We start from the raw sequence: 27,163 nt of genomic DNA, 5'->3' as shown, positions 1-27,163 counted from the left end.
AAAACACAAATAACTTCACACAGCTAGCTGTATTTTGGGAAGTACCATTTCCATCCACTTGTTCAAACAAAATTATTTCTGCCCCTTTTTGGCAATTCAAAAAAGCACACCTGTTAAGTCTTGCAGACTTGCAGACCTGTGCAAGAAGGCCATTCATTTGCCCATGTCCTATTTTGCCATGAAGATGAAAAACATTGTACATCAGGGCTAGCACTTTTTTAATCTTAATGTGAAAAATGTGAAGAGGAGAGCACTTCTGCCTCCTTACCAAAGCTCGTGTTTCTCCCTCATTATCCCCTAGGATCCGGTTGATGTTAATGGACTGGCCAAACTCTGTGGTGAGCAGCTTTCGTAGTCTCTGCAAGGCCCACATTCTGTGGCCAGCAGCTAAGGAAACAGAAGCACACAAAGAATGTAATTACTTCAAACAATCATCATAACTTCAAAAAAACAGACCTAGTTTTAAGACTTTACTCACCTAAGGCACTCAGCTGAGCACAAGCTGCAAGAGAAGCTGCCAAGCGAGGAACTATGCTCCTGTTGGAAGCAAAATTTAAGCGAAAATCCAATAAACACGTAACCAAATCCATTGAGGGACATGAAAGAATGCAACGATCTGAGAGAAGGTCTTTAGGGCCTGCAAGAAACAAAAAGGAACAAGAAAAAAAATAAAGCTGGGGAAGGTTTGTCCTCGGACTGAAATAAGAACAGAACACAGGCAGGATTTAGTTGACCAAACACAGCACTCTAGAATGCTACTCTGCATGAGTTATCTGTTCTACTTCCCTTTGAAAAGATAGGAAGAAAGATGTACTTTCTTGATTTAATTAACAAAATTTTATAACAGATGGATTTTAAAATATAAGGGCATTTCAGATGACTTGTGTTCCAGAAGTATCCTCTCTTCAGTGATGAAGAGGCAAACTAGAGTGACTACAAAGTATTTTTGTCTCTTCTCTATGTACAAGTGCACTTCTCAGGATTTAGCTGAAAATGCTTCCTAAATATGAATGAAACTGTTTCCTTAGTATAAATGTAAATGAACTATTGAACTTTGGCATGTAAATACCATGCAATAAAAACATTGTAAAAAGCAAACAATAAAATCTACTCTTACCCTCCTGTAAATGCTGTGTGTGATACCTTACCTGCAGCTGGCATGATAGGATAAACTGTGAATCGCCATCCCCATCCATTCACAGAGCCATCACTGATGAACTTCCACTTTAACTCATCCCCTGGAATTCGCAATTCACTGGACCAATCTGACCACTCACGACCTGTTACAGTGGGCAAGACAAACACACTCAGCTATACTGAGCCAGTATTTTAGCCTCTCATCAATAGCAATTGGTTAAATACTATAAAAATCACATGAAGGCATTCAAGAAAAAAAGCTATGTGAAGTACACGAGCATAAATGTAAAGATGTTACATTAAGTCTTAAAAAGTTCAAAACCAAGTATTAAAAAGTTCAATTAGCACTGCTAGCAGATAGCCTAGTACTGCAATCAGGAGGCAGCTACAAGAGCTTACTAAAACCCCTTGTCCTATTTTCAAATTATCTTTCACATTACAAAAATATTTAATAACGTATGCATTAAATTAAGCTTTACAGCTTCCAGCCAGGAACCAACCAGAAGTATCTCAGTAATGAAACACCTTTGGGGAAAAAGTGGGTCAACATGAAAAGCCCACATTATGACTGCACAGACAGTAACTACTGAGACCCTCGCACATAATGCAGTGTATGGGTAGGCTGAACATAAAATTTGATGAGATGAAAAATATTCCTCCAAAACCTACTACAAATTAATAGTGTCTACAAATTAAATCAGAGATATCAAGATTAAAGATGTGAAGAATTCATGTAGTGTCACATACAAAGGCCAGAGCAGGAAACAGAAAGAAAGAGTACCAAGCTATTATTTTGGACATTTGACAGCAGAAAAGCATTTGTCTTGACTGTATGAAACCTGAAATTTCTCTGAGTACTACCTGAAAAAGGAAAAAGCTAGCAAAATAAGTATCCTTTTCCAATTTGTTAAAATACACTTTGATTACATAGATGTTGGCAGGGGTGTTAAAACACTGAATTTTACACTCTATCTGCTCTTTGGAAGAACACGCCCCAGAGATTCTCTATATCCAAAGACACGAGATCAACCTTGGTGTCTAGATGCTACAAACTTTTTAGTTTAAAAGACACGCTCAATTTACACAGGCTTTCCTCTCTTTTACTGGCCTATCCCTAGCAAGAAGTCGGTCAGAGGCAAGGCACGTTTAGTTCAGCACCCAGGAGTGGGTCACAGGGGACACGGGAGGCGCGCTCGCTGCCCGCACCTGATCGCACGGACACGATCCTGTTGACTCCATCCATTATGGTGAGCGGATCGTGACGCCGCTCCGTGGAACACTGGCGGTCAAACTCCACCCTCAGCCCCTCAGCACCTAAACAGCAACAAAGAGTTCACACACTTCCACAGGGCAATCAATACCACAGAAAAATGCAGCATTGTAGAAATTCACATGAAATCAAACACAGTTGTTTGGAAGCCATAGTGCCCGTTAATAAAAATAACTTCTTTTGATTTAATGACATTATTTGCCTGCAATTTCTTCTCATTGCAAGCCTTAAATCACAGCAAGCTTGTGTGAATAGGGGCTAGCAGACAAAAGGCCATACCAGAACATTCAAAACTTAAGTTGCAAAAGACAAAAAATGCCTATTTACACTTAAGGCAGATAGCTTTTTGTTGTGTGTAACTTTTGGTAAGTACTAGGTAAATTACTGAAGGAAGCACTAAATGAAAAGGCAGCATTAAAACAAAGAAGTATTTCCCTTGCTCAAGACTAGAAGATGAGTTTTCAATTACTAAACTTGAAAAAGACTCAGTCCTTCTCAGCTTCTTAACTGAATGGAGAACAGCAATGATGTACAACTGGAATCACACCCAGTGAACCCAGAAATGCACATTGTATAGGACTGAGATTTTCATCAGCATGTAAGAAACCAACTTAAGGAAATACTTTTATAGCAACAGGACACAATAACGTGGCTTTAAAAGTTCAATACATAATATTTTTGTAAGCTAAGGAACAATACAATGCAGGCAGGCTTAAAAATAATTGAATCTTAGCAACCTAACTCCAAGAATTCTGTACCTGGTATTTTAACTGTGCCACTAGAAGATGTATCATCAGTATATGGATGACTGCTCTCTACCACAACTGGTTGTGAAGAGAGGCGACCACTTTGTGAATCAGTTGCTACATCTTCTAGCTCTGTAACACAAAGCTCCAACAACATATCAGCAACCTGAGAAAAGAAAAATACCCACTTTACAAACTGTATCCTTAATTAACCTAATAAATCTAAATAAATTACCATTCTTCCCAAATTTAAAATAAATAACTTGTTTTTGGAAATGTGATTCGTAAACCATCGTATTAACTCAAAAATACTCAGTAGTAGTGCTAGAGCTAGAAAAACTTCAAATTAAAAAGCCAAAAAGTTCAGTTTTTAGTGAATAAATGACAACACAAATATTTGTTTTCCCTTAAAGAAAAAGCAAACAATTGAATCTAAGCTATAGAGGATATACCAGCATAGAAAGCATAAATCCCTAACCAGTATGTAATATTGTAAAACACTGTTTAGGGAGGAAATGCCAAAAATACTAATTTTAAAAGAGTTTCTAATAAAAATTCTGGCTCCAAAACACAAAAACCCCACATAAACCCAAAGCTGTTCAGTTACTCAGTATTAATGATTAATTCTGAGAGGTTTTTTTATGTACAAGTGCACATAGAGCTATACGTAATTTGACTGAGAAAACTCAAGCCAAACATAAATATACATAGCTAATCACCAGAAACTGGGCAGGGAGAGTAACAGTTTTAGAAATCTTTAAAGAAAAATGTATTGTTACTCATTAGGAAAATTACTACTTGAAAGGTAAACCTACAAGAAATATTAAATAGCTTTCAGTTTATTATTGAACACACATATTCTAAAAGTAATTTATCATTTGTTACGTTCTGACAACTATGCAAAAAAAAACCCCACACTCTTGAATACTTTGCAAAAAGTTAGAAGCTTCAATGCACTAAATGTAAACCTTAACAATACAATATGCTAACAGCATTTTTAGCTAGCAATAATGACTGCATCAATTTGAAAAATAAAATCAGATGTAAAAAATCCCCATCACAGAAATTTTTAAACTAACATGCTACACATGGAGTAAACAGAGCTTTGTTATTTCAGCTTCATTCCAATACCCACTGACACTTGGTCAATACACAAATACATTCTGTCTTAATGTCTAAGTGCAGCATGAAAAATGGAGAAATTAGTCTTTTACTGACATTGCAGCACATGCATATATTCATGCAATATTTCCATTAAAACAGTCAAAGCTCACGTGCATTCAAATTCAACTCTAATTTTCATCTTTCTGACCTGCACTTCCAATACAAGAAAGTATTCCAGCAAGCTAGTAATAAAAAAGGACCCAGTTAAAATGCAACAGAAACAAAAGCTGACCTGTGGGTAAGCTGTGCCCATGCCAGACAGCACAGCTGAGAGAACATCTCTTCCCTTCTCTCCCGCTCGGTTGGACACCGCAAGCTTTAGCAGGTCAACCATGACTCGTGTGTCATCTGGTACCAGGAGACTTGTAAACTCATCCAAGTACTGGGGCTCTGGGCCAGACACCTTACTCTGGCTTTCTACATCCTACAAAAACAAACAACAATCATCCCTCTGACTTCAGACAGCTTTTTTAAAATGCAGTCATTTACAGAGTAACTTTTAAAGCACAAACACCAGAAAAACTGCTTGATAAAATCATGGTAAGGACTTAAGTTTTGAGAAAAGCATTGACAACATTACTTCTTTGGTTTTTGTCATGGTTTCTGCAATAATACTGGCAGCTCCAGGATCATCTGTGACTGGAATGAAAGGACGGGAAGAGGCAGCAGCAGCTGAGGGCGTTACAGCAGACGGCGTCACAGCATCTTCCGAAGGAACAACCTAACCAGAATAAATAATAACTAATGAAATCTTCAACAACACACAGTAAAACCTTTAAGAGTTTAACTATTTATTAGAAGGGCTAGTGCTCAAAGCAGCCATACATTCAAAACTAACAGATTCACTGCCTGTATTTTTAGCTTCTACTTTATGTTCCTAGTGTGGGTAAAACAGCAAACACTCCCCTCAATACCAGCTGCTACAAAAACATACAATAAAACATCAGTGCCTGCAGAAAGGTCTACAAAGCAGAAGGCAAGCCCTGACAATATATATCAAGATCACAACTTATAAATGCAAAAGATCTCTTCAGTATCAAGCCTTTTCTTTTTTCTGTTTTTGTTAGCAACAAATGAGAATCAACATAGTAGAATTTCATTCTGGGCCTCATGTCTACATCAGCTGATATAAGTTTACAACTAAATTTCATTAAATAATGGTCAAATACTCTGCCATTCTTGACTTTTTAAAAATATCATTCATGTAAAATGAATTCAGTATCGCTAAAATATTGCTAGAATTCATCACGATTGCATTTAAATGACAAAATGTTTTCTGAAAGTTCAAAATTAATCTTAAACTAAAATTTTAGTTTTTTCAAATCTGACATATGCAGAGAACGTAGTCCTGAAATTAGAACACGAAGGAAGCTTTAAATCTGATACTATCAGACTAATTGAGATATTTGTCAGCTTTACAGTTAAAAACTAATGGAAAAAAATAATGCGACACTTTACCTCCCCTCTCCTGTCCTGCCACGGGTTTGGGCTCAGCCTCTCCTCCACATCTCCAAGCACACACTCATCTCCATTTGCAGGGCTTCCTGCAGAAGTGGCATCTGATGGGGGGGCTGGTGACGAAGAGGGACATTCCACTGGTGCAATCATACTTGCAGGCATCAGTGCTCCAACAACTGCATCCCTGCAATCATTTAGGACGGATTAACATCAACCTAATTATACTCTCTTGTTGAACTTGAAAAATTTTATTAGCTTGTCTTAATAAAGTAAGGTAAGGCTTCCAATCTCTAGAATTTGGAGGGTAGTTCATTGTTATTCTCCTTTGGGCCTGATGCTTCAATATTTAATATAAGTTACTCTTTATAAATTTTAGCACAAATACTCTGTCCTCTACTAACAATGACAGCACTGCAAAGTTTTATTGTTATTTCCACTGCCCTCTACTGCTTCTCCCATATCATCCATCATGATTTACTTACATGGCTTCTACATTATTTACTCAAGCATTTCTGAATGAATGATTTTTTTCCCCAGGCAATGGAAACTTTTGTAAATATAACAACATAAAGCTAACATTGACATAAAAAAAATTTAAATGAAGCTTAGGCCCATCCTGAGGAGTTCAAACTTGTTAAAACAATTTATACCTGACTCAAGAGTCCCTAATAGATGGTGAGCTATGCCATCTTTTGCTCCGTCACTGAAAGAATGTTTCCATGCCTACCTGGCATACATGATTTGTAATGCAATCAGGATGTGAGACAGTGCCTGCTGTTTGGCAACATTCCCATCAAGTGACAGGAGAATCTTAGCCAGGGAAGGGCGATTTGGCTTGGAACTGTTTGCCCCACTGATTTTGTTACTAGCAGCAGAAGAATCTGCATCTGAAGGAACACCTAAAAAGAAGCACGGGGAAAGAGAAGGTAAGCGTTTCTTAGTGGTGTAATACATAAAATAAAATGGTTTATCTAATTTATTGTTAAATCAGAAGAGATGACTGAAACTAACTCTAAAGGAGATTCTTAAACTGCAGTGCCTACAGTTACAATATTAAAGTTAATACTGAGGCTTTCCAACAAGGGCTTTCATAAAATAGTATTTGATCTTGTCACTCACTTATAAGGATTAAGTTAATACAGATAGAAATATTTTAGTGAACAGCACCTAAAACAAGTTTTACTTACACAAACATTCTGAAATAAGAATACTTATTAGGTACAAATTGGCTTGGTCATGAAAAAGCTTAATCAGCAAGATGTTTGATGCTTTTATATTCAAGACAAAACATTGCAGTTTTGATTCCCTAATTCTTAAGTCACTTACCTTAGAAACAAGAAGTAATGTGTAAGAAGATTAATACTAGTGTAGCATTCATCTGTCATTACCTCCATAAAGAGAAACTCTTTAGGGTGTTTGAGACAGCATGTTACATTTTAAATTGAAAGTTTCACTTTCATGAAGTTTTGGTTCGGCTTTCTTTTTTTACCAGAAGTGTGTTCTGTTGTTTCGTGACCTTTTCTAAAAAGCATTTTCTTTTGCATTCTTCTATCACCTACTAAACCACACACAAAACAAACACTCCAATGGCAATAAATGTAAAACAATGTAAGGCAACAAATACCAACCAAGATAAGAAGCACCTAAAGGGTCCCTCGCTGTCTGGAAAAGGACTGGCTCATGAACAGATGGTGTAGCTACATCCACCGTTGTCCATGCTACACTGTGGGAAGACCCACAAGCAACCCGAGTGATTTTCTGGCCTTCCAAGCCCTGGACAAGAGTGGGTTTTCTATTGACTGTAGTAGTTCCGTTGCCTTGTTGTCCATGGTCATTGTCACCCCAAGCATAAACCTGCCAGGAAAAAATTTCATGTATTATTTAGCTTCACTGCTTATCTCATTTAAATGCTTTCTTAAAAATTCCTAAAAGGAATGTCTGTGATTTGTGCTAGTGTCTAGGACACTTTAGACAATCTGTTGTCATGACATTCCCCTGTTCCATTAAATAATGCAGACATTATCATACATTAAAAGGATGAATCAAAGCAGCACTTTACCAGATGATTAATAAATAATTGCCAAATCATAATTGATCAGATGATTCATAAATCACTCCATGTTCACAGTAACTGAACAGAAGAATTAATTGCTTAGTAATTACATTGGAGATCTGAAACAAAATTATGAGATGACTGCTGCTGTATTTCCAGAGTAAGAAGCAGAAAACTGATCATGAGATAATACAAGGAAAACACTACAAAAGCTACCATGACAAAAATATTTCAACTCAAATACTAATATTTTAAATACTAATACATTTTAAATTACAATCATGCTTATATTTATGCAGAACTTTAAAAAGCAAATAAATATAATTAGAAAATTGATTCCATTTAATCAGCACCAATACTGTTATACTTTCCTTCCTGAACAGTTTACTCCTTTCTGCATCAAGGAAAGATGGGAGAGGAGGGTGATACACAACATACCTGTCCAGTGTCAGTCACTGCCAGACAGTGCAGTGCTCCCACAGCCACATGCACAATCTTTTTACCCCTCAGCCCTTCCACAACCTGTGGCTTTCGTACATGCACATCTGTGCCATGGCCTAGCCTGAAGTAGTCACCTTTACCCCTGCAACAGACAGTAAAGGTAACATTTAGAACAACTGGACTGCTTACACATTCCTCTTTAATGCAGGTTTCCAACTGAATACACTTCATTTATCACTTCCTGAAACACACATACCAACTAGCAAATGCTTCAAGAATAAGAATAAGGAAAAGAATATATAAGAATGAGGATAATTGCAGTTCTATTACACTGTAGCCTCTTACCTCAATATAGAAGAGCATGTTTATGACTATTTTTATATGCAAAGCAACTGGCATTACATTTAATTTCCTCTGCTGCAGAAACAATGCAATTATAAACAGAAAATTCACGTGGTTTGATAAGCCTTAGGCAGATTTAACTACTGAGGTTAAACCTAATAACAACAGAACCTTTAACCTAAAGATCTGTTTCCATGGAAAAAATACGCACGGAACTAAAAATGTTTTCGAAATTGAATTTTTTCACATTGTTGGAAGTCTCAATATAGATTCTCAAGCCTCCATAATTTCAATTCTTCCAAAATTGTTATACACGAACTACACTAAAAAACCAGCATACACAAAAGTAATGTAAACACCTTAAAATGCTTCTACCAAGATTGCCAGTAAAGAAGAAAAAAACCCTGGTATTTCTTCTACTATGTTCTTCATAACCACTCAGATCTTTTGCTCACCACCAGTTTTTCTGGAGAAAGGTTATATTATGCTGGAGAGAAATATGATACAGAGTACTGTTATCTACCTAAAGTTATAACTCAGAAGTGATGATTTTTTTTTCCCACAAACCATTACAAATTCAAGAAGAATAAAAGCTTGAAAGCAATTCAGCCATCCTCAGCTGAAAGACCCAAAAATCCCCTTGTAGACCTGTAATGTCATGAAATAGCTGTAGATTTTTGACTAGACATAAGTGTTAAGAAAAACTAGGGCAAGGAAGGAATAAACAAGAATTTCGGTATAAGCTGCTAACAAAAAAAAAAAAAGACTGTCAAATTATTTTTCCTTTTGCTCCCTTTGTCACTACAAAAAAAAAAAAATGGAGAGAGAACAAGAAAGAAATGCAGTTTCCAATGGCCACTCCAAAAAACAACATCTGTTAAAAACTTCTCTCCCCTTTAACAATAGGAGTAACTTATAAAAATGAAAGTTTCAAGGATTTCCTCTACATGTTTTTCAGCAACTGCTGGTAACACAACAAAAATGATTGGTTTAAGTCTACTTAGTTTTGATACACATGAAATAGGTCATAGTATTATTACACAAGGATGAGGTAAGACCTTGATCTGATTAGTGCCATGAAGTAAGCTCTCAGATCTTACAAAAAGGTTTATAAATTCAAAAAGCCAGATTTGTGTTCAAAACAAAGCAGAAGCAAGTAGGCGAACAGGAGAAAAATAAAGCCATATCTGAGTAGCTCTCAGTGATCATCTCATACCAATTCTTGCTCCAAGGCATCACTACTGACAACTCAGTGGTCTTCTGAGCAGCAACAAGTTGTTGTTGTATTCCTGTGTTCTCCAGGAAGGTCTTCCCATCTGCTCTGAATTTCAGCTTACTTCCTTACTCTCCTGCATCCTTACTTCTCAAGACTCTTTTTTAGCTGTAGGCTTCATAGTCCAAGCTATGGCTCTCAAATTCTCTTTTTTTCCTCTCCACTTTTAACATTCATTTACATGTCTCATGGTAACAAAGAGAAGAAATTATCTTCCCTTTCTCCCCCTAATTCCACAGGAGTCAGGCATTCTAACAGAGTACAGCAAACAAGAAAGCATGCTATGAGACACAGTGTTAGAGTGACTGAATAGATGCAGCTTGCCTGGAACAGCTGCCAGTTCAAAAGATAAAGCATACAGATAAGGCACAAATGGGTCAAAAAGCATTAAATACAGCACATAGTTAGCAAGTGCTTTGTTAATACTTCCTGGCAAATGTAACATACCATGTCCATACCACTCCTGACTTGGTCAGTGCCAATGAGAACTGTGCACCACACTCAATCTGACAAACGCCTTGGCCGTTCAGTCTTTCAATGTTCTGAGGAATGTTGCATCCTTCACTTCCTCCTCGGCCCAGCTTGCCAAAATCACCATCACCCCAAGAAAACACCAAACCTAACAAACATCAAACTGCAGGTCAAACAATGATCACAGTACTCCCATGTGCTAGAAAGCTTCTGGAACAAGATACTCCTACCTTCATCTGTCAAAGCAAGAGTCTGAGCATCTCTGCTTCCACAAGCAACCTGAATGACTCGGTGGCCAAGGAGCACTTTAACCTACAAAACAGAAGTAAGAAGTTTTTAAAGAAGTTACGTTTTAAAACCTTAAAAACATTTCCGAAGTCTTATGACTCATCTTGGTCATTGTGCCCAGCCTGAACTATCCAGCCATGCTCAGAATCCAACATTGCTACATGGTAGCTTCCAGCTATGTATCAAAGTAGATGCAGGATATGAATGCTGAAAGCAGCACTTGCAAATTAAATCACTTCCCAAAAAAGAGCCTGGATCTTTCTGGCCTTTCTGAAATAGAGATACAGGTACCAAAACCTAATTTAGATCACTCCAAAACAATGTCTTCATACTGCCTTCGTGTTTTTTGTTACTTTAGCTTCATGCTGCTGTCATTTGTTAAAAACATTTGCATTTATCAGAAACAGATTTTACCATCTTAGGCTTCAGCTGTGTGGTATTATCTCCATGTCCTAGTCTTCCATATTCTCCAAGACCCCAGGTATAGAGTTCACCACTAGAGGTAATGGCAGCACTGTGGGAACTGCCACAGGCAATGTCACGGATGCGTTTGGTTTTCAACGCTTCAATCAGCCTGGGTTTATCACAGTTCCTGGAGAAAATGAACAACAAATCCATTGTGTTAATCATGAAACAGCCACACAAACGCCAACTGTTGCAATACAAATTGTACAATAACTAACAGTAATCTCAAGATAAAGTAATATACAACACTCCAATTTCAAGATGTACTCTTTAGCAGCACCATAAATTCAAAATTTAAACTGTTTTAATGTACTTCAAAGTTAATTTAAAGAAGAGTTTATGTATATGCTGCCAAATTTAGGTGAGAAGTTCAACATGTCAACACAATGAATCAATTAAACAGCATGTAATCGAAAGTGAAAACCAATTTCCTGTCACTGCCTGAAGCTGAGTGATTTATTAGCAATGGACATACAGTAAGATTAAGAGATGACACTCACATCCCAACTTTGCTCTTGACAATAGAGAAATCAAAACTAGAATAATTCCAAAAAAAGATTCTACTCAAGTTTTTCTAATATTGGCTGTACCAGAACCACTAACAAGATTCCACAAAATTATGCATGGCCTCTGGAAACATTGTTCCTGGAAATGTCCACGAGTTTCAAATCTCACTTTCAGTAAAATTACATAAAACATGAGGCAGTTGAGTAATAAACAGTAATACTGCTCTCATCTGGACTTCCCTTTTCATTAGTCTGACCCAGCCTTATAAACATTTATTTGCTGTAGCATACCAACCATCTGCTTTCGTTTTGTATGTAAAATGGGCAGGTCCTCAAAATATACCAGAATGACAAAAATCTTTACCCATGAGCTTTGTTTATCAGGGTTTTTTTCTTTCAAAATACTTTTCTGTGGGTACATACCAAGTAAAATTGAGAAAATTCAAATTTTTCTCAAAGCTGTCCTTCAATCTGTGGAAGATTCAAGTATGTATACTAAAAAGTGGAAGAAGTTTATTTCTGGCTAACAAGTCTGTCAACTGAAGTCTAAAGAAAAGGGCTATAAAATGATGGCTTAAATTACGAACTGCTACAGCTGTTACAGCTCAGGAATATAAAATTGCTATGGCTTTACACCTCAGGGCACCTCTGAAAACCATACCTTATAAAAGTAACCAAAAACATGTAATTTCATCAGTGAAATTTGAAAATACGAGTCAAGACTTCATCCATCTCCCTAACTAATATATTAATTGAATACCTCCTTTCTAAATGGCTGAAGCCTGCTACAAATGCTGCAGCATAAATTGGCATATACTGTGGAAAAAGAAGTCTTCCTACAACACATTCCTACTGCATTAAAAATACTGTAGTTGTCAATAGTGGTAGTCAGCTGTGCTGTAACACTCAACACAAATCTTTTATTGAAATATAGATACATTTGGTATCCTTACATTCGACTGAAGTGACCAAGTTTTCCATCATCTCCTTCACCCCATGAAAACACCTTTCCATCAACAGTTAATGCCATAGCATGCCGGCCACCTAAAATTGAAGACAAATTTGTATTTTTGAGCTTTCAAGCGGGCAGCAGCAGATCTTAGCAACAATTTGACATTGCTGTTCTTCTACAATGTAACTGTACAAGCCTTTCAGCTCCATAGACATTACTTAGTTTCTTTGGAGCTTTTATGTGATGTAATTTAAAATAAGAAACTTTTGTGACAGTAGGACTCCTGGCACATTTAAAAAAAAAAAAAAAAAAAAAAAAACCAAAAAAAACACCAAACCAATAATCACTCAATTTTCTATTTTCAGAGCTGCAAGAAAAAATAGTGAGAAAAACAAACCCATCATTTGGAAATACTAAAAATGAAAACATTCTTTCAATCAAATGCAAGCACCAAAGCTACCGTCCAACAGATAAGAAAACTTGTACGGTCTAAATTCACAGATTTTAATAACAGAACCGTTAGATTTAATCAGACATTGTATACAACAGACAGAATTCAATAACCTGTATTTATTTAAAAAAGAAAGAATCTGATATGCTAAGGTATCACAGCACCTAAGAAAACTGCCAAACAACTATTTTCAGGCTTAATATGTTAGGTTTATGTTGATAAGGATAGCAATAGTCAGTACCTGAGTGAACAGCCACCTTCTTCACCACATAGTTGCTGAGAGCTGTAATCTGGCGGGGAATAGGCACAGTTCCACTAGATATTCCCAAACCCAGCCTTCCATTTGTGGCTTCTCCACAGGCATATACTTTACCCTCTACGGTCACTAAAATGAAGAAAAAAAGTTTGAAATACCATTAGCGTTTCCCAACTCAAAATCTTTTTCTGCCCTTAAAATTTATTTTCCACTAATGTTACCTGCAAACAGGCTTTTGGATCCCCCAGCTACTTGCACAACATTCAAGGCAGACAGGGTTTCAGAAAAGGAAGGGACTTTTATCTAGAGCAGACAGGAAATAAAAATCATTACAATTCACTTCAATGTTGTACACTCTAAAAAGAAGAGCTGTTTAGTGATAAGCCAGTTAATCTAACAGGTACTTTCAGATGCTTCACCCATGTCAATTAATATTATAGCAGGCAAAGGATAAAAAAAAATTTAAAATTTAATACTGAAGTTATGATAAATATAAAACCTGAGAAAAAAATGAAAGGTGATATAAACAAGGACTTCCTTTTAGTAAAGTTTTCTTGAGAAAACTGAAGAATACAGGAAAAGTTAACTTTTTGATTCTTCAAGGTACTGTATGGATACAATACTATACTTTTACCACAGCAATTAAAGAAATGCCCTAAATATAATTTTCAGGTTAAAAAATGAGCTTTTAAATTGATTAAGCATTTGCAATGTATCTCATCTTGTATTATATCAAAATTACATGTAAATGGATGCACACTGGGCTGAAATTTCTATTGTACAATTGCCAGGTACAAGTAATACAAAAGCAAGTTCACCAAAAGTTTTATTTTTTGTGTGCAAACTCAACAGGAACAGAACATGTAGTGTGTTACACATTTTTTAAACAATTAGGTCATTATCATCTAAAATTATTGAGTGGCTGCTAAAAATCAAGCCAGATTTTAGAGTACCAACCAAAATGCAAATTTTCTCCAATTTTCCATCCAGCAGACATCTACATGTCTTAACACTAAAAAGCCACCAAACCTACTCTTTGTAGCTTTCAGTAATAAACTGTAAAATTCTGATTAAGTCTGAATTAATTTTAAGTTGTGTAACTTGTACATTTTATTTTTCACTGTTTCTCTTTTGTACTTAAGTGTGAAAAGAACATACCTTGGAACCTTTTAGCCCTCCCAATTGATCTTTGTCATTCAGTCCCCAAACAAAAACTTTGGTTCTTATTGTAGCTGCTGATTCAAGCCCAGCTGCCTTCTTTCTGACAAGACTGAACATATTGAGAAAAGAAAATACAGTCAGTTTAGCAAACAGCAACTGCATGCTGTAGCATAAGCACCTTTTTAATGTATTCACTGATTTTTTACAATTTGGAACAGTTTCAGGACTCAAATTACACTACCACAGTCGAAAGAATAAAAAAAAAAAAAAAAAAAAAAAAAAAAAAAAAAAAAAAGAAAACAAAACAAAACAAACCAAAAAAAAAAAAAACCAAACAAAAAACCAACTAAATAAAAAAATCAAAACAAAGAAAAAAACAATCAAAAAAAAAACCCCAAAACAAACCAGGTGCCACATATCGAATATAAGCACATCAAGCTTTTAGCTCAGTTTCCAACCCCAAGTATACTGGAAAAGGGGATGAGTCATACAAAATGTTACACCTCACCAGTGTGATCATCTCAGAGAATGTACTTATTGATGAAGGATCTACTTAAGATTCCAATTAACTAAGATACTGATTTCTCTTCACTGCCACTCAATATAATTAATGTGCTCTTCCTCCAATCATGCCCAGAGTTATAGGAATATATAGACACTAAGGTTCTTTATCATTTCTCCCTGCCTTCACCACTGCAGTTACCTACCTCCCAGTGTTAGCTTTATCATCATCCTCTTCCTCATTATCAGAAGCCAGGAAAGGGACTGCAGCCAAATCTTCATCCTCAGCACGTATACGTCCCAGTATGCTGAGTCCATGTATTTTGCAATCAATGCCAGAGCTTCTGCACTGCTTGATTGCAATCTCAATATATCTGTGGTACTAAGAAGAAAAATACTCTATTGATATCTTTTGGGTTCTAGGCAACTTCATAAAATATAGGAAAGAATTAGAACTTTTGCTTGACTTTGTGACTTTAAGAAAATGAATCTGTCACTTTAAATGCTTGTTGTTTCAGCTCTAAATAATTCATTAGCATATGTCCTCATTCATATAAGAAACTTCACTCCCAATCTCATAGAATTCATTATGCATTTTTCCTTGCTGTTGCTAGAAAAGATCAGAACTGCTATCCAAAATTATCCCCAACATTTAAGTTTATTGGAATGTCTTACTGGTTCACAGGTGTATTGATTTACATAAAACACCCTAAAATATCTAAGTCAATAGTGTTACTTTGTGATTATGGTAAAACTTTTTACAATAATTAACTTTACTAACTTGTCAGAAATACTGCTAAGTTAAGAGGAAAAAAAATACCAGGCTTCAATGATCACAACAATGCTTTTAATCCATCTCTTACAGCACAATATTTTTCTGTTGCACTCAAGAGTAATTCACACACAAACTTCACTTACTTCAGTACAATCACTGAGTAGAGGCACTGTGGTGTCTGTAGGATTTATATTGATTGTCTTTAGCTCTATAAGGTTATTTAAGGAATTACCCCCTAGAAAACAAAACACAGAATGAGAAACATCTTAGGATATGGCATTTGTTTCACAAACAGGCACTGTACATGTGAAACAGATGACTATGTTAACAAAAAACCAGACAAATACCTGCTGTTGGGTACAAAAAATATATATTTTTAAACTGCTTAGAGAACATACACATACCTGAAACTACAACTAAGGAGGGCATGTAGCTGCTGTCTGCAGGGTCCACTATCATCTTTAGTCTGTGAACAAGAACATCTGGAAAAATCTCCAAACGAATCCAGTGCTAGTGGAAACACAGAATTTCATTTTTAGATAGTATAGTTATGACCACCATTTGATTAACAAGAATATATATGCAATGTTTTTGAAGAAAGAATGGAAAACATTTCTGAATGGTACAGAACAGCTGCAATATATGGCAACTGGCCAAAGGGAAATGACCTTGTGAACTTCTTGCTTGTCCTACATCCAATTACAAGAGAAACAGTTGTAGCAAATTATTTATTTCAGCCAAGACCAACACCACTGAGAACACAGAAAGCACAGTACCACTGGAGGTTAAGTAATGGGACAAAATCTAAGTATTAGGTTACAGTCTGTAGAAAACCTGAGTAAGGGTACTTGAGGATATTCTCAGCACGGCCATCAACAGAGCATCAAAACACACTGGACAGATGCCCAGCTGCAAATCTCAGTGCCTAGGCTGCTCACAAAGCACTGCTGCAGGCCAACAAAACTGGTAAACCATAAACGAAGGACCATGCCTTTTATAAGTTATCTGGATGGAGGAGTCAAATCCACATTAAGCAACTTTGCCAATGACACTAAAGCAAGAAAAGCTGTTGAGTCCCTCCAAGGCAGAGAGGCCTTGATAGACTAGAGGGATGAGTAATCATTAATTGTATGAAATTTAACCAGGGCAAGTGTGGCATTCTCCATCTGGGATGGGGTAATCCTTCTTAGACTTACAAACTGGGGGATGAGAGGCTGGAGAGCAGCCCCACAGAAAGAGAGCTGGGGGTTCTAGTGGATGAAAAGCTGTACATGGGTCACCAGTGTGCACTTACAGTCCAGAAAGGCAACTGCATCCTGGGCTGCATCAAAAGAGCAGTGACCAGCAGGTCAAGGGAGGGGATTCTGCCCCTCTACTCTACTCCTGTGAGACCTGGAGTGCTGCATGCAGCTCTGGGGTCCTCAGCACAAAAAAAAACCATGGACCTGGCAGAAGAGGGTCACAAAAGCAATCAGAGAGATGGACCACCTCTCCTACAAAGGCTGAGAGAATTGGGGTTGTTCAGCCTGGAGAAGGGAAGGCTCAGGGGAGATCCTGTTAAGCATGAAGTATACCAGAATGAAGCATTTAGGGCACAAAGTTACCTTTCCTTGCGAACCAGAGGACTGCCAGCACTGCTCACTACCATCAATAAGACGAGAAGCCTGATTCACAGAGGATGAGACATTTAAATTCTTGACGATCCTTGACCAATCATCCAGTAACATTCCCCGCTGGCTACTGTGCCGTCTCTTCAGCTGCTTTCCAGAACGCCCACTGAACACAGGAGACTGACCTGCATGGGTAAGTGATAAATTAGGCATGCACCTCTCAAAGAAATTCCTTCTTTGACATCCATAAGCAGGGTGAAAGGAAATGTAAAAAATCCAACGTTTTGAGTATGTAGGCTTCATTTAGAACACAGGCATATGTCACATCAGCATGGTGATACTACCTAGTACACAACACTCATGCTTAAAGGGTGTAGCTCCCTTTTTTAAAGGAGTCTCAACTTTACAAGCTCTTGACAGCTACTTGAAAAGGTCCTTCCCTTTAAAATAGAGATCAAAATTTATGATAATATATAATTCAAAATACGGGCCCACAGGACATAAATTTTTTACACCATTACAGCATATAAAAAATACACAATAAACTTCAACAAAAACCCCCTACCCAAGAACAGAAATAGAAAAGTTGGAACACTGGAAAATTCAAATCTTGTTCCAGAAGAAGGTGGTTTAGTGAGATGTAGATTTCCTCCCTGCAAAAACCTTACTTCCACTTCCCTTCACTATTTTGTAGCATCTAGAAATCTTGACGAAAGGAATATTGTAACTCTTCTGCCCTACACAGGGCAAGGGGAAGGATTACAGATTTACACCATTCTAATGACCCAGACATATCAACTGACTTATTAAAGGAATGACCCTCTTGCCCATTAGACAAACCATCATGCACATGCAATCCATGTTCATGATCTCTAGGAAGGAATCAAGTTTATTCATTTCCCAAAACAATTACAACTAGTAATGTGTAAATAGAAAGAAATTTAGTCCAAAAGTCAGTATCATCCTGTAAATACTACAGTAAGATTGTTAGACAAGTGGATGGAAAATAAATGAAAGGAAATGTCAGGTAAGTTTTGCTTAACAATGCAAAGCTCAGAATTTTTGGAGCCAAAATGGTTGTACCTGTTCTTGCCCTAGGAAAAAAAAAGTCTGATTATGAGTCTTTCAAAAGGCTTCCATCTCCCACCACACTCCTCTGGAGTGTCCACATGACAGAGGAAATGAGGTAACAGCCATCACACACTGATAGGCAAAAGAGCTGAAGAGCAAGAGAGGCATAAGAAGGCATTTTAGGTATTTCCAGCTGCCCCTGGCATCACGACGATTCCATTCATCTACATCTAGGCTGACAACAAAAGGCAGGAGGATTAGAAAATTACACATTTTACTCTTGGTGTAGGTAAAAATGCCATTCTGACATGTACAGTTACTGTCACAGACATTTTTTTAAACTTTTTAACACTACAAAAAAGGCTTAAGGGTTAATGTTTTGTTGTAGTCCATCACATGCAATTGCAGCAGTGCTATCAGTGTTTCATTTTCTAGGGGGTCAATCTGAACACTAATTTCATCATACTAAGGAGCTGAAATTTGAAACTGTTTTTTTCAAAACAAATGTATTTTAAAATAATCTAAGAAACACTTAGACTGCAAAACTTACCTGGTTCATTTATTCTGCCAAAAGTATGTCGTGTGTTATGCTTCCTGGTTTTAAAACACGTTTCACAAAAGTCAAAATCATCACAGTTTCTGCATTTGAATCTAGGCCCATTGATAGGAAACATCTGACAGCCATCACACCTGATTTGACAAGAGAAGAACAAGTCTATATATATATACATGGTACAAGTTCATCATTCACATGAGACAAGGTAACAGATCAAGACAATAAGATAAAGGATAACCCCTATACACTAAGATAAAAGTAAATCATCACTTACGTGACTCCAGGATGAATGCTGGGGACCAACTCCATCTCTGACAACAAGCCAGTCCAATGTGACTGCTGAGGAAAGTCTACAATAACATCTTTTCCATTGGCACTAAATGCTGTGACAAAACATGGAGAAAATACAAGGTGTTGCAAATCTCTCCAAAATAAAGCCGAAAGTGCTTAGAGTAGTTAGTATTCCATTTGAATTCCTCTATTCTGATTTCCTTTTTTTTTTTTGAAACAGTTCCCAAACAAGCATGCATTTCTAAGCACAAATACAGTATGACCAAAATCTGTACTTCTTCAAAGAACCTGTGCTCCACAGATTAGTTCAATAACATCCCTTACAGCCTCACACCAGTGCATGCCACTTTCTCCTTGCTTCCTTAAGAAGCCTTCAAGTTACAATTCCTTCTTACACAAAAAACATTTGTGGTTCATCCAAAGTATAAAAGAGAATTGCAACAGGAAGCTGCACAGATGCTTAAAGACTTCTATTCTGTGCAAATTAAGTGGTTCAAAAGTAGACAGACATGCTAACAAAATGGGCTGCCACAGAGTACATGAATTCACCACAGGCCTCAAATGCATTCTGTATTCTCTATCATCATACAATACTCAACGAAACAGTGTGATTTTAAGCGTGTCTAGAAAAAAGTCTGTGTGGTTTTGAGTTTATTACCCCCCACGTCCCATTTGAGCACACATTACCTTTGACGATGCCCACACTTCGGTGAGTAACTGATCCCCATTTGTATTTGGGTGTGGTGACAGAGCTTTTCACACGCACTTTGTCACCTATCTTGATATGAGAGGCAGAACTCTGTGGTGGGAATCCTGCAGAACAAATGTACAGTGAGTGGGGTTCCCCCTCCAAAAATACATCTCTCTTGGTCTTTCAGTTTTTTAGTTAAAAAGCAGGCAGAAGTGAACTCACCTAAAAGCTCAACGTGGATGTATCTGACCCAGTAAGTACCACCCTTTTGTTGCCAATCACACTGCACGTTCAGGTCATGCAATCCATCTCGATCCAATTTAATAACTTTGCCTACATCTCCTTCACAAACCTCCTCATAGGTTCTGCAGCATCTAACCATCATCCCCACCTAGGGAAAAAAGGACAATAGAATGCAATAGCTCTGTAAAGGCTTCAGTACTAACAGAAAAGCAATTTCTATACTGCTTTTGATCATGATACTTACCTGAATATTCTCCCTAACATAGACAGCATAGTCATCATTGCTTAAGAAATCAGCTCGTTTCTTATAGGTCTGGCTCTCTGTTACAACAGCACCACTTGACTGGAAAAAAGTCCAAAATGAATATGAAATAATTACAAAATTCGTGTTCAGTTCAGATCAATAGTTATTGGCAAAGACTGAAAACAACCCAACAAAAATAAACCCATACAATATCCCAGTTGCATGCCAAAATGGGAAAAAACTTAAGAGATTCAACTCACTAGAAGTATAACATTTATTATCTACTTGATTTTAAATTAAAGTTTACTTTCAAAATTACTTCTCAAGGAACAAGATGTAAATTTTCAAAATGTTTGGAAGAATCTGCAAGTTGCTTTTATGAAACCTGATTGCCAAGGAAAATCAGAACAGACAGGATTTGTCACTACTCTAATTAGCCGTGAAGATACACACTCACATTCCACTTCTTAGGACATTGGTTGGGAGAGGAAAAAGATTTTTTACAAAGTGGTGAATGGTAATCTCTAACTTAAAGCTTACTTTTTTTAAATAGTACAATGAGATTCAAAGTACTTCTTTAGAAAAACAAGCTAAAAAAACTGTAATTATTAAAAATTATTCCTTTAAATTAATCCCTCCTTAAAAAATTATATTTTTTAAGAGAACTACAGCATGCCAGCTATAAGGAGAATTTTCAGAAAACTTGGGTTTGTTTTGGGTATTAAATTTTATTTTCATTAAAAGCAATATATAGCAGTTTTTCACTGCAATAATGATAAAGACAGCAAAAGCTGTCAAGTTAATTTTCTTCAAAATATAATGCATTAATTTTAATTACAAAATCCCACATGTGCAGGAAAACTCAACTTAAGTCCTTCAAGGATAAACAGAAATATGAAACCCATTTAATGCTATTGACAAGTCCTTTTTTGAAACAATTCTTGAAAGTCAGCAGAAGACTAATATAAACTCATATTAAAGCTATTGCACTCAATAGGCACTATAATGGTAATTTTATCATCAGTAAGTGGAAAAAATTTTTAATAAGGAAAAGGCTGTTATTTAATAGACTTTTTTGCTATTTATTCACTAGTTCTTAAGTCCTTCCTTGTAGGCAACATATGTTTGTGTTTCAGACAAAGAGAAAGGAGAAGGGAGAAGTCCTTTACCAATATTACACTGTAACATCAACTATTTTTGAAGAAGCTAAGAGAATCTATCAGGGATAATTGGAGCTACCTCCAGTGAAACATCTACCTATATTCTACTCTTCCCCATGCTAACTCAGAAAGTATTTATGGATTATTCTCACTTGTTTTATGTCATGTCTTAGAAACACAGGGTAAATATGATCCTTGTTTCTGTTTTGAAAGCTTGGGACAGCAGGTTGTCCTTGTACTCTCACCATTTTCCCAAAAAGGGAAGAATTACAAAATTTGCAGCTAGCTAGCATAACTTAGGTTTACTAAGTTAATACTCACAACAGGACAAGCAGCTTCAGCTTCCTCCACTTCTTCTGCAATTTCCTCATCTGAATATTCATCGGAGATAGTATCAGCATCAGAAAGATCCGTAATTTGAACATCAGGGTGATCCAACAACCAGCCAACTAAGGCTTCCACTCCTAACACAGAAAACAAACTCAGTTTGTCTATAAGGGATTATCTCACATTGTTAAGATTGTATCCAAAAAGAGGATAACAACTGCTCCCTCAAAAATACTTTTTAATCAGCTTGCAACTGATTCTCCTTCAGCTTCTCTCCTCTTCTTGTTCTAATATTATTGATTTTACTAAACAAAATACCTGGTAATCCAGAAGCACTTCCAGAGGTTCCGGATAGAGATTTTAGTGCAAATTCTATGTTTTTCCTAGGAAATCCCATTTCCATAAGTTGAACTACAATGGGGAGGGGTGGAATTGGAGATTGCTTGCGTTTCTTCACTTTTGTAGGTCGGATATGTTGCACTGTAATGGGTGTTGTAGCTTCACTAGAGCTGCAGTCTTCAAACAGTGGAGTTGAAGGATGTGTAGACTCTACAGCCAGATACTGGCACACTGCCAAAGCAGCAGCCTAGAGGAGAAGAAATAAATCAGTCCAAGCAAAACAAGGATATTTAATATGTTTGTGTGTGTGAACATGCATGCCTTAAATTAAACATTATTTGCCCCTAAGGATTCAGGGTCACTTCTTTTTTAAAGCTATAGTTTAATAAGCTTCAACTGGAATGTGAATTTTAAAGAGTTATGTCTTAGATTACTTAGCAGAAAACACACTCTACCTCAAGTTCCTGTTTGTCAAATATGGCTTTCACAGGTGATGGCTGAGTAGCAGCTGACAAAAGTTGCTGCAAAAGGATCATGGGAGGCTGAGGTCCTTCAGGAGACATATCTCCTATGTCAGGAGAGGCAACTGCTCCATCCTCTTAAAGAAAAACATTATTTTAACCAAAACCATATAACACGGTTAATCAGGAGACTTATTCTAGGGCTTATTGTCATTTTTCACATATTTCTTCTCCAGAGATACAATGCATTTAAAATTAAGTCATATGTACCACAATCTCTGTGCAAAACAATCAAGTAGAAAATTTGCAGATAAACAATATATTTATTAAAATACACCTAAAGACATGTCTCACAGAAACTACTCAGTGGACAGTGGATTTGCACCTTGTATCTTTTGAGTCCACCTTGTTTTCAATAAAACTATTAGTAGGAGGTACTTCTAGGATAAAGCACTTGATACAGACAACCAAGAATTTAGTGATCCCAAAATCATGGTGCATGCTTTCTGGATTTCCTTCAAGATATAATGCATTAATTATTGGAGTTTTTTTGCCCATAATGTACCTCTTGGGAAGAGCTCCCAAGGTATTTATTGTCCCTTCAAAACAGGATACTTTTATTGAAACAACTTGCTCACAATTCTGCACCTTTCATATTTAATTTTGTACTCCTATTATAATAAACATTCGTGTTTCCTAAATCTTTACTGTGACTATCACATGAAAATGTTCTCTTTTCATTAAACAATAATACAACAATTAATAGTCCTCAACATATGTTGTTCTGGTTTTTAAAAAAAAGTGATTTCTTTTCCCCCTTTAAAAACTATGGTAATAATGAAACCATGCTCCATTCCTAAAACAACCCTGTAGATTCTGTTGACTTTAAATCTGGCAATTGACAAAAAAAACCCCCACAGAAATATCCTTATAAGACAAATATATTATTATATTTAAAGATACTGCATGCTTCACAAATACCCAAAGAATTAATACAAACAAACTCCAAAGGTATTGATAGCTATCCTGAAAGCTGACACAGTTATTTTATTTATTTTTATATGTAGAATGCAGGTAGAAGAAATAATTTGAAATTATTAGAACTACAACTCCTCCAACTCCTTTAACATTATGCTCAAGAAACTGTATTTCTATACTTGTTTCACTGGAAACTGCAAAACATTTGAAGTAAAATCAACAGCTAATTTTAACTTTCAAAGCAGAAAAATAAAAACTCTGCAAGAAGTAGTAAGTATTTTAAAGTTACTTACAAAGCTTACTAACTATAGAAGACCTACAAATTCAGCTAACTCCAGTACCTCAAGCTTCAAACACTTGAAATTCTTAGTCTTCAAAACTTGAGTTACAAAGTCAAAATCTTTTTAACATAGGAGCTTAAAACATACATGAATTTTAGTTTTTAATCTTTAGAGAGCAAACTGAATTTCTACCATCCAACAGCCACTAGCAAGGGTTATGCACATGCTTCATCAACCATCTAAATAAAGACCAGCACAGTCAGATTGCATTTCAGAATACCTGCAGGATTTAATGCACAGTCCTGAACAGCTGGCTGGGATAAGATTTGCCTCAGTGTATCCTGGTGAGAAAGCAGAGCTCGTCCTGCTTTTAGGATGTACAGCTTTAACTGCTGGCACCGCAGCAGATCCAGATCAACTTGACCTATCAGAGATATTAAGCAGCCATTAGTGCTAGAAATCTCTTGTATTAGAGAAGAAAGATTGCCATTGATACAACCTCAGTCCAAACATCAGTTTACATCCTAACTCACTGTGTACTGCTCACGAGTCAGTTTACACAGCACATTGATCAAAAGTCTGCACACATTGTATGTCTCATGATATTAAAAATACTGTCTTCCCACTTTTCACATCCTGGACAATCATACAGCTGATTTGTAACACAGGAAGTGCAGCTAAGATGTTACTTGGATCCAGTATTTTAAACAACTCTGTAGAATAAGAGTCCCAAACCTTATTTACATCTTCCCATCAAAGACATTTCATTTGCAGTGCAGAGCAATTCACCACCTAGCTAAACTTGTCTCTTCAGTGCCTATTATCCAGTGCTGAATAAGAAAACAGGTAAGGTTCCAGGAGACCCTTTTCCTTATCTATGTTTGCTGATACTAGTATTTTTCTCAGAACATATTCATCTACTTCCAAAGAAACCAAACAGCGAAAAGCACTCAACTCTACCTGAAAGACCTTGATTGGGAGACTTCATTCTTTGTTTTTCTATTTTACTTCCAGCCAGATTTACTAGTTGAGCCCAAATGGATAGCATAGGTTCAGTGAAAGGCAAGTTGTTCACATTGAAAGCCACAACTGGAAGCTAGAGTGGGGGAAGAACCAGACAAAAAAACTAACAAACAAAACAGGTAAGCATTTTCCTAAAATCTCACAAACTCATTAAAAAGTTTCAATGGTTATTAACTGTAGAAGAGAAAAAGTAACATTTGTCTTACTGCTTTTGACCAGGAACAACTGGAGAGGATTTCTATTCCCTACATAGCTCCTAAGCCTGTATTTGTACCACACAGTTGCAGGTCTTCTTGGTGAAAAAGTAGAACAGAGTCAGAACAAGAAAGAACTCCAGACTCTGAAGTGCACCAAGCATTTGGCCTGTGCTTTCACTAAAGTTGTATCAACCAAATCAAGATTCAATTCCAAATGCCCAAGACTTTCTACATTAGTTAGCAAATCAAGTTAAACAGAAAGCTCCTCTCATCTAAGAGAAAACATAAACCAAATTATAATAACTTGGGATTTTACCTTAAGTCAAACAACTCCAGTTTAAATCCCCCTTCCTTTCACCTCCCCAGCAAATGAGGATGGGATTTAAAGGTCCTACAGAAGTTTACATGAGAACCATCTTACATGTGCATTCAGAGCACTGTGTGTGTCAAATGTCAGTGTATTTAGCCAATGTAGAACAAATGCTTTCTTTGGGCCATACTAAGAGTTTTAAACCTTCCCAGTATTAAAGCCTTAATAAACCAAACTTACTGGTTTCAGCTGATTCAGAGGGCACACTCTACATGTTCGCATGTCATAGAACTGCACGGTGATTTTCCCTTTCGGGGTGATGCGTGTCACTGTGCCTTCTCCAAATTCATCATGAACGACTTGTCCACCCAGTCTCAAGCGACTGTCTATGCCACCAATCACAGCCAAGACTGCCATCAGAGCTCCCACCTCTGGATTCTCAGTGTCAGGGAAGTAGTCATCCAACACAGCCTAACAAAGAACAACGAAATATAACTGTAGGGAGAAAACATACCCTTCTATCTGCTTTAAAATACAAAGTTAATCACACATATTTCAGCTTAAAAATTACAACACAAATATATATATAAAAATAGAAAAATGGTTTCAATATTAAGCTTAATATTGTTTACAAAGATTTAACATTTATAATTTCAAAATAAATATTGCTATAAAAATGAGCTTATTTTAAAACGTGGAAACTACCCCTTCTGACTGTTTTCCTGCAAAGATGTGGGTGATGGAGGTTAGCTGAGAGTTGATGTACTTGTTTATGAGTCCATTCCACTGGCTGAGCGAATGCAGCGTCCTCAGCAGTGCCACTATCTCTTCTGCTAAAGTACTACTATGAGTGGCAGTTAGAGAAGCTTGGGGCCTGGCCTTTCTCCTCCTCAGAGTAGATTCTGGAAAGACAACACAACAAAGAAAAGTGGCACAACAGTTACTAGTTTAATGCACACATTTCCCATAGATAAAACCAAGCCACCGAGGGAAAATTCCTCTACCTCTGAGTAGTGGGATATCCGAAGAACAAGTGCTAAGCAGGCTCCCTAAAAACCCAAACAGTTTTTCCACAAGAAATTTCATGTCTCTTGACCTTTCATTTTTATCCCAGGATGGAAGTACTGCTTTCAATAAATGTACAGCAAGGATCTAAAAAGAGAACAAAATTAGTGTTATTCTAGTCTACGTCACCAAATACTGAAGAAACTCTCAAACATATTGAGTACAGAATGACATTTTTAAAGTTTGCTTTCCTCTGTAGTTCTTTCTACAATGCTGATTTCTTTCCAGCTGTGAAAATTACAAAGCTACTGATCTTGAATTTGCTAAGGGATATTTTAAAATAAGTGGACACAGTTCGGAGTCAGTTACAATTCTACTGGCACATTATATTAGTGAACCAATCTCTTCAATACCGAGGACATGAGACACACACACTGAGTAACAAAAGCAAATAGGAAAAATAGCAATACAGAATGGGAAAGTTTGTTCAGATTGCAGACAGAAATCAGTATTAAGACGTATTTCAGAATAAAAGTTTCCAAGTCCTCTGCAAAGCAGCTATAATAGTTAAAATTCATGAGATAGAAAGCTGAATGGCAGAAGGCAGGCAACAGCAGCCACAGTGACACTCAAAAGTAGCCACTGGAAACCAGGTCCTCCAACACA

At 36.7% G+C, this 27,163-nt stretch overlaps 1 protein-coding gene across 2 annotated transcripts in view; it reads right to left on the bottom strand.

The window, feature by feature from the left end:
• HERC2 (HECT and RLD domain containing E3 ubiquitin protein ligase 2) overlaps positions 1–27,163 on the bottom strand; it is a 102,526-nt gene that overhangs the window by 21,294 nt on the left and 54,069 nt on the right. For both annotated transcript variants that reach the window (XM_014892520.2, XM_014892527.2), the window contains exons 40-74: positions 26,497–26,644; positions 26,198–26,394; positions 25,733–25,963; positions 24,923–25,058; positions 24,243–24,386; positions 22,698–22,840; positions 22,222–22,489; positions 21,898–22,040; positions 20,417–20,515; positions 20,152–20,320; positions 19,926–20,051; positions 19,222–19,330; positions 18,942–19,081; positions 17,315–17,505; positions 16,115–16,220; positions 15,854–15,945; positions 15,142–15,317; positions 14,432–14,543; positions 13,495–13,576; positions 13,259–13,402; positions 12,568–12,658; positions 11,058–11,235; positions 10,586–10,667; positions 10,332–10,503; positions 8,267–8,411; positions 7,404–7,629; positions 6,503–6,674; positions 5,776–5,959; positions 4,898–5,038; positions 4,550–4,741; positions 3,166–3,319; positions 2,344–2,451; positions 1,149–1,280; positions 479–637; positions 269–387 (exon numbers count right to left, since the gene is read on the bottom strand). In XM_014892520.2, coding sequence (XP_014748006.2) covers positions 269–387; positions 479–637; positions 1,149–1,280; positions 2,344–2,451; positions 3,166–3,319; positions 4,550–4,741; positions 4,898–5,038; positions 5,776–5,959; positions 6,503–6,674; positions 7,404–7,629; positions 8,267–8,411; positions 10,332–10,503; positions 10,586–10,667; positions 11,058–11,235; positions 12,568–12,658; positions 13,259–13,402; positions 13,495–13,576; positions 14,432–14,543; positions 15,142–15,317; positions 15,854–15,945; positions 16,115–16,220; positions 17,315–17,505; positions 18,942–19,081; positions 19,222–19,330; positions 19,926–20,051; positions 20,152–20,320; positions 20,417–20,515; positions 21,898–22,040; positions 22,222–22,489; positions 22,698–22,840; positions 24,243–24,386; positions 24,923–25,058; positions 25,733–25,963; positions 26,198–26,394; positions 26,497–26,644 — 5,211 coding nt within the window. The remainder of the gene's footprint in view (positions 1–268; positions 388–478; positions 638–1,148; positions 1,281–2,343; positions 2,452–3,165; positions 3,320–4,549; positions 4,742–4,897; positions 5,039–5,775; positions 5,960–6,502; positions 6,675–7,403; positions 7,630–8,266; positions 8,412–10,331; positions 10,504–10,585; positions 10,668–11,057; positions 11,236–12,567; positions 12,659–13,258; positions 13,403–13,494; positions 13,577–14,431; positions 14,544–15,141; positions 15,318–15,853; positions 15,946–16,114; positions 16,221–17,314; positions 17,506–18,941; positions 19,082–19,221; positions 19,331–19,925; positions 20,052–20,151; positions 20,321–20,416; positions 20,516–21,897; positions 22,041–22,221; positions 22,490–22,697; positions 22,841–24,242; positions 24,387–24,922; positions 25,059–25,732; positions 25,964–26,197; positions 26,395–26,496; positions 26,645–27,163) is intronic.

The sequence above is a fragment of the Sturnus vulgaris genome, chromosome 2 (assembly GCF_052056855.1).
Source record: "Sturnus vulgaris isolate bStuVul1 chromosome 2, bStuVul1.hap1, whole genome shotgun sequence".
NCBI classification, from domain to species: Eukaryota; Metazoa; Chordata; class Aves; order Passeriformes; family Sturnidae; genus Sturnus; species Sturnus vulgaris.
This window is presented reverse-complemented; position numbering and strand designations above follow the sequence as displayed.